At 42.0% G+C, this 7,812-nt stretch overlaps 1 protein-coding gene across 1 annotated transcript; it reads right to left on the reverse strand.

Moving 5' to 3' along the window:
• Positions 1 to 5,006: 5,006 nt before the first annotated feature.
• On the reverse strand, positions 5,007 to 5,546 carry LOC138905372 (uncharacterized). The gene has a single exon (XM_070193884.1). The coding sequence runs from the start codon at positions 5,544 to 5,546 to the stop codon at positions 5,007 to 5,009; it is 540 nt and encodes a 179-aa protein (XP_070049985.1).
• Positions 5,547 to 7,812: the final 2,266 nt, after the last annotated feature.

Below are 7,812 nucleotides of genomic sequence, written 5' to 3' on the forward strand. Positions count from 1 at the left end.
CACTGCTGGTAGACTCTGTTGTTTCTTTCAAGAGACTTTTGCTCTCTGTACCAACCATGATTGTGTTTGTGGCTCAGTCAGCCTTATCCCAACTGGATATCTTTGCTTAGGTGACCTTTTCTGATATCTTGAATGGCTTCTTGCTTTTCGAGCAATTTGTTTGTCAAAGAGAATTACAACTGGGTAAGCGCCTTTTGCGTGATGTGCACACTTCAAAGTCTCTGTTTAGTACTACAGGGAACCCTTAATCAATCTTGCGGTCTTTTCTTTGCTTGTTTTTGACAAGTAGGCAGACAAAAATATCTTTCGGGGAACCTTTGTACTGCACGAATCCTCAAGACTTGTCGACTGTAACAACTGTGTGTGCATGTTACTTCTCCGATAATGTTATCTTGAATGTTCTGGCCATAATTTTCTTTGTGAAACTAAAAAGCTGGTAGCAGATTTTGAAATCCTTTCTTACTTGTTTTGACAAGGACTGACTCAAAGCGAAGGATATAATGATGCGAAGAAACAATATTTACAAGAGATGCCTTCATCAGGAAGGAAAGAAGGAAGAGTTTATATATATATATATATATATATATATATATATAAAGAAGGAAGAGGCTTTGTTTGTTTTTTTCTTATTTTGTTTTTTTTGAATGAGGTAACTAGCCTTAATGATCATGACATGCATTTTGGACTCAACGGCCTGATCTATCAAACTGATCTAATCATTCCTTTCGTTATTTCTTCGGGCCTTGAAGTCGGGCTTGTTTGTGTTAAGTTTTTGCATCAGTTTCACGAATTACTTTCGACTAGTGGTTCCCCGAGAGATTTTCACCAACAAGACTCTCTCATTTATTTATCTCTACTTCCTTCCTTTCTTTCTTCTCTTTTTTTTTCTTTTTTTTTTCAAAATCATTCGATCGAACCTGATATTGGAACATGAATCAGATCTTGCGTAGTTCGAAAATACCGGGAACAAAGTACACAAGCTAGCTCCTTTTTTATGATTTTTTCTTTGAATTTTTTTGAAAAGACTTGTTAAAGGAGAAAGAAAAAAAAAATATTTTTTGGATTTTGATTGATTTTTATTTTTGAATTTATGGGAGAAAGACTTCTAAAGAAGGAAAAAACATATTTTTGGATTTTGATTTGATTTTTTTTTCAAATGAGAGACTTCTAAAAAGAAAGAAAATATTTTTGGGGTTTAAAATCTGTTTTTATTTGGAATTTTCTAAGAAAAGACTTCTAAAGAAGGAATTAAAGGAAAATATTTTTGAATTGTTTAAAAATTGGAGTCTCCAAGAAAGACTTTTCTAAGGAAAGAAGTGAAGAAATATATATTTTTGGATTAATTTTTTTAAAAATTGGGGTCCGAAATTGATGAGGTTTGCCTATATATTTCACATCCGGTGAGAATCAGATCCACGTAGTTCGGTCCTAGACTTGATAGATTTTGACCATTTTTGATTTGTTTTTCTTTTTTGTTTTTCAATTTTGTTTTTGTAGTAAAAAAAAGATTATTTGTACAAAACTAGAGGAAAGTTTTTTTTTTTCAATTCCACTCAACTAATTTTCTAAAGCCAGTCAACAATGCAAGAAAGCCTTCCAAATGATGCACCAAGTAGCACATAAGTGAACATGATGGTCTTTAAAAGGATACCCGTCTTATACGGACCCGGACCCTATGCCGAGTTTCACTAAGTCAAATGCACTTGCTGTAACAAAGCGATCCTACTAGGGATAACCAGGCATGTGGCTTGTTCATCTAGGTTTTAAAAATTCTAGGGGATGAAGTGTATCTAGACTGGCCATAAAACGAGAGGACAACTCGAGTAGGGAAGGGGTAGCATACCGGGAGCAATACTTCTCTGGCTTAACTACTGGACCCTCCCCGTTCTTAAATATGGGTGACTAATAATCCTTCACCGGGAGCCTAGCCCACCGGCTTTATCTCAAAATAGAATGGGACGCGTATTTGCGATTTCCAGGTATTCAGAAGACTCAGAGGAGGTGCGTGAGAAGACAGTTTATATGTACAATTAAACAACATCAAAGCGGTAAAAAATGGACAAGTAGCACATTAGGCCTAAATAAATCACAATATATAAAAAAATTAATAAAGCCAAATAAAGTCAATGTACAAGCTCAAATTCTTGAAGGTCCCCAGCAGAGTCGCCAGAGTTGTCACACCTCTTTTTATCCCCCCAAAAGAAAGATATTATGGATTATTGTGGGTTAAAGAGTTTTCCAATTAAAGTGATATTTTTGAAGTATGGATTATTTTATTATTCAGAGTCGCCACTTGGAATTTGATTTTTGGGTGTTCCAAGTCATCTTTTATTTGAATCCCTATTCAAAGGAAGATTTGACTCTTTTATTATTGGTCTGCGAAAATAAAGTCCGGGTAAGGAATTCTATTGACCGGGGAGAAGGTGTATGGCATTCCCCGAGTCCCGTGGTTCTAGCACGGTCTCTTTATTGACTACAAATTGGCTTGAATTAATTTTGGATAAACTGTGATTTATTGGTTTCCATGTTTTATCTATCCACTTTTAATTATTAAAATATGGAATTATCTGAACAAGTCGCGATGTCGCACACTCGGTTTTGTACATATTGTGAATCATGCCACGTGAAACGCACCCGCGATTTGCAATATGTTTATTTTTTTATTATTATTTGAAGTTATGGTCAAGTCGCATGAAACGCGCACTCGAATTGAGGATTATGTATCATGACTATGTCACGGGAATCGTACCTATAGTCACGATGTTTTATTATTAACGTGCCTAAAAGCAAACTACGAGTGTTTATAAGAATTATTTCCACTCAGGTATAACCATCTGCTGAAGTTGGCCAACTGGCCTCTGATGCTCCTACTTAACTTGCTAGTAATTTAGGCACCTCGCTACGTACTTAAATATGTTCTTCTTCATCCGCCGCCACCAATAATACTGCCTCAGGACGCGATACATCTTCGTAGCACCTAGATGAATTTAATACCGAGAATTGTGCACCTCCTTTAGAATCTTCTCCCTCAATCCATCAACATTAGGAACACATAGACGGCCCTGGAGTCGCAAAACACCATCCTCATCGATAGTAACTCCTTGGCACCATCCTGTAGCACCGTCTCCCTAAGAACCAACAAGTGCGGATCGTCGTACTGATGAGCCTTGATTTGCTCAAATAAAGAAAATTGAGCGACGATGCATGCCACTCGACTGGATCTGAAATATCCAACCTCACAGGTCTGTTCGCCAAGGATTGAATGTCCAAAGCCAATGGTCTCTCCTCTGCTGAAATGAAGGCCAAACTACCCATACTCTCGGCCTTTTTGCTCAAGGCATCTGCAACCATATTCACCTTGTACGAATGATAAAGGATGGTAATATCATAGTCCTTTAGTAACTCAAGCCAGTTGTGCTGCCTCAAATTGAGATCCCTCTACTTGAACAAATGCTGCAAGCTGCGATGATCGATGTAAACCTCACAGGACACCCCATAAAGAAAATGCCTCTAGATCTTGAGAGCATAAACTATCGCGACCAACTCCAAGTCATGTATGGGGTAATTCTTCTCGTGGGGATTCAGATGACGTAAAGCATATGGAATAACTCGCCCCTCCTGCATCAATACACAACCCAGACAAATACGTGAAACATTGCAATAAACGGTATACATCCTTGAACCGGAAGGCAACACTAAGCCTGGTGATGTAGTCAAAGTTGTCTTGAGCTTCTGAAAGCTTGCCTTGCAATCATCGGACCATCGGTACGATGCACCCTTCTGAGTCAATATAGTCAAAGGTGCTGCAGTAGATGAGAAGCCCTCCACAAACCGGCGATAATAACCTGCTAACCCCAAGAAACTCCTGATCTCGATCGCTGTGGTAGGACGAGGCCAAATCTGGACTGCCTCGATCTTCGTGGGATCTACATTAATACCCTCGCCTGATACAACATGCCCCAAGAATGCCACAAAATCTAACTAGAACTCGCACTTGGAGAACTTAGCATATAGCTTCTATTCCCGCAAGGTATAAAGCACAACTCTCAAATTCTGATCGTGCTCTTCTGTGCTACGCGAGTAGATCAATATGTCATCAATGTAGATAATGGCATACGAGTCAATATATGGCCTGAACACCAGGTTCATCAAATCCATAAACGTCGTCAGGGCATTGGTCAAGCCAAATGACATCACTAGAAGCTTATAGTGGCCATATCTAGTTTGGAAAGCCATCTTCAGAACATCCGTAGCATGAATCTTCAGCTGATGATACCCCGATCTCAAGTCGATCTTAGAGAATACCCTGACACCCTGCAACTATTCAAATAAATCATCAATACGCGACATTGGTTACTTGTTCTTAATGGTAACTTTGTTTAAGTGGCGGTAATCAATGCACATCCCCATAGTCTCATTCTTCTTTTTCACGAAAAACACCAGTGCACCCCAAGGCGACACACTCGGTTTGACGAACCCTTTTGCTAACAGCTCCTCAAGGTTTTCTTTCAACTCCTTCAACTCTTTCGGAGCCATGCGGTATGATGGAATAGATATAGGCTGGGTACTTAGAGCCAAATCAATACAGAAATCGATATCACGATCTGGTGGCATTCTTGGTAAGTCAGAAGGAAATACATCAATGAACTCCCGCATCACAGGCACTGAATCAATCTCCGGAGTCTCTGCGGTAGTATCCCGAACATAAGCTAGATTCTCCAAATAACCCTTCTTGACCATATGTCGATCCTTCAAGAAAGAAATAACCCGACTAGATGAACTGATAGATGAACCCTTCCATTCTAAACTAGGCAACTCTGGTATCGCCAAGGTAGCAGTCTTGGCATTACAATCAAGGATGGCATAGTACAGAGACAACCAGTCCATGCCCAGGATGACCTCAAAGTCGGTCATGTCGAGCAACAAAAGATCCGCTCTGGTCTCATAACCAAAAAAAGTCATAATACAGGTCCGGTAAATCCGATCCACAACAACAGAATCGCCCACTACCTAGACACATATACAGGATTACCCAAGAACTCACGAGGAATACCCAGAAAATGAGCAAACAGAGATGAAACATATGAATACGTAGACCCTGGATCAAATAGTACCGAAGCATCCCTATCGCGGACAGAAATAACATTTGTGATCACGGTATTTGAGGCTATTGCATCTGGTCTGGCTGGAAAGGTATAGAACCTAGCTGGTGCGCCACCTGATTGGCCTCCACCTCTAGGGCGGCCCCTACCCACCTGCCCTCCGCCTCTGCGCGGCCAAACGACTGGTGCGATAGCTGGTGCAGAAATCATGGGCTGATGACCCTGCTGTATTGCCTTGCCCTGAAGCTTGGGGAAGAATCTCCTCACATGACCAAGATTTCCACACTCAAAGCAACCTCTCGGTTCAGAAGATGACTGACCCTGGGAATATGAACACCCACTGGAAGAACCCTGAATAGCCGGTGGACGACGGGAGCTCTCTTGAATAGTGCTTAAATAGGGCCGCACTGGAGCACCTTGAGAAGGTGGTGGTGTTGGATTCATGGGCCTGCTAGACTAGCCCCTCACAAACTGACCTCTGCCCTAGTCGGAGGACCACTGAACCCTCCAGAATATCGATACCGCTTATCCCTCAGCGCCTGCTCTCAGCCCTACTGACGAATACCCTCGATCCTCTGAGCTATCTCCACAACCTGCTCATAAAGAGTCCCCATCTCGATCTCTCGGGCCATAGTGACCTGGATACCATAGTGAAAGCCTGCAATAAACCTCTACACTCTCTCTGCATCAATGAGGAGTATCATAAGTCCATGGTAAGACAACTTAGAGAACCTCGCCTCATAATCGGTCATGTACATCTGACCTTGCTGGAGCCGCTCGAACTGACCCCGTAACTCTTCCCTCTGAGAGGGTGGGATATATCTCTCCAAAAAGAGACATGTGAACTGATCCCAAGTCAAGGGAGGAGAACCTGCTGGTCTACTGAGAGGATAGGACTTCTACTATCTACTGGTCCTGCCCTCCAGCTGAAAGGTGGTAAAGTCCACCCCGTTAGACTCCAATACCCTTATGTTGTGCAGTCTGTACCTGCAAAGATCAATAAAGTCCAGCGGTCCTCATGTCGCTCACCGCCAAAGGCAGGAGGATGTAGCATGGTCAATCTATCCAATAGCTTCTACGGCTCGCCGGTCGCGGCTGGTCTGCGCTCTGGTTTAGCCTCTGCAACTGGCTGAGCCCTGCCCACGGGTAGTGTACCCGGGGCCTAATATACGACAGCAGCATGCCTTGGAGCCTGAGCGGTAGGGGTCTGTGCTCCCCCCTCCCGCCTGAGATGTGGCTAGGTCCGCTGGAAATAAACCAACCCGCGTCATAGAGTCCATAAAACGCAGCATACGGCCCACGACCAACTGGAATTCTGGTACGGACATGAAATTCGTTGGGGCCGGCTCAGTTGCAGGTACCTCGCCCTGCTCCTCAATAACAGGATCCTCTACTGGATCCACTGGTGGCACAGCTGGAGCAGCTCTAGGATGCCCTCGTCCTCTGGCAGGAGATGAAGCCCTCCCTCGGCCTATGCCTCGGCCTCTAGCAATAGGGGGAGCAACTCCTCCACGGTCGGGTACATCTGTCGCGCGTGTTATCACCATCTATGAGAGAATCAGAGAAAGATACTTAACACAATATCAAGTGCACGATAAGAGATGAAGAAATAGAAGTTTCCTAACATCCTATAGCCTTTCGAAGATAAGTATGGACGTTTCTGCACCGATCTGCAAGACTCTATCAGGCCTACTCATGACTTGTGAGACCTACGTGAACCTAGTGCTCTGATACCAAACTGTCACGACCCAATTTCCCGTGTAGGCCATGATGGCGCACAACATCACCGCCAGGCAAGCCAACGGTGAACTAGTCATGTATTTATTCTTTTTAATAATTTTAAAGTAATTGATTTTATTTATTAAGAGAATGATTAGTAAGAAATTATAGTAAAGTAAAGCATAAACTAATGAGAGAGTAAATACAGTGAATTTAAACTCAAAACCATAATGCGACTACTAAAATACTCCCAAAACCCGGTGTCACAAGTGTATGAGTAATTAGTAGAATATACAAAATCATATGTACTACTGTCTGGAATAAGATAGATAAAAAGTAAATACAAAAGAGAGATTGCGGGTGCTACAGAACGGACACAGAGAGCAGCTCACCACTATGCCTCGGGGTAACGGGGATATGCGCCTGAATGACTGCTAGATGCATTTGCCTCAGATCCTGCACGATTAGTGCTGAAGTGTAGTGTGAGTACATAAACAACATGTACCTAGTATGTATTTAGTCTAACCTTAAAGAAGTAGTGACATGGTGTCGACATCAAAAATTACTATGAGCCAATAAATAAAGTAAAAAAATTCTAAATAGGCATGGAATGCATCAATAATAATAACACAATAATGAACAGTAAATAAGCGAATCTTTAACTAGATATCAATTAAAAGTTCCAATTAGCACCTACCAAATTCAACAAATACGAGCCATCAAGTAAATTATATTTTTCTCAAGTCATGGAAGTAATATCAAATGTAATCGGATTACGAGCATTATTACGCACGATTTATGCCGAGGTCGTACAACCCGATCCAGAATAATATGTATACTGCCGAGGATCGACCGACGTGAACCGTAGATGCATCTATTATACTGCTGAGGCGTTCGGCGCACTCTACAAGAAGAGAGAATACTCTACGAACTTCGATTTAACGGCTACTACCAGACTAATACACAAGGAGGCACAATTTCTACCAACAGT

The sequence above is a fragment of the Nicotiana tomentosiformis genome, chromosome 2 (assembly GCF_000390325.3).
Source record: "Nicotiana tomentosiformis chromosome 2, ASM39032v3, whole genome shotgun sequence".
Taxonomy (NCBI): Eukaryota; Viridiplantae; Streptophyta; class Magnoliopsida; order Solanales; family Solanaceae; genus Nicotiana; species Nicotiana tomentosiformis.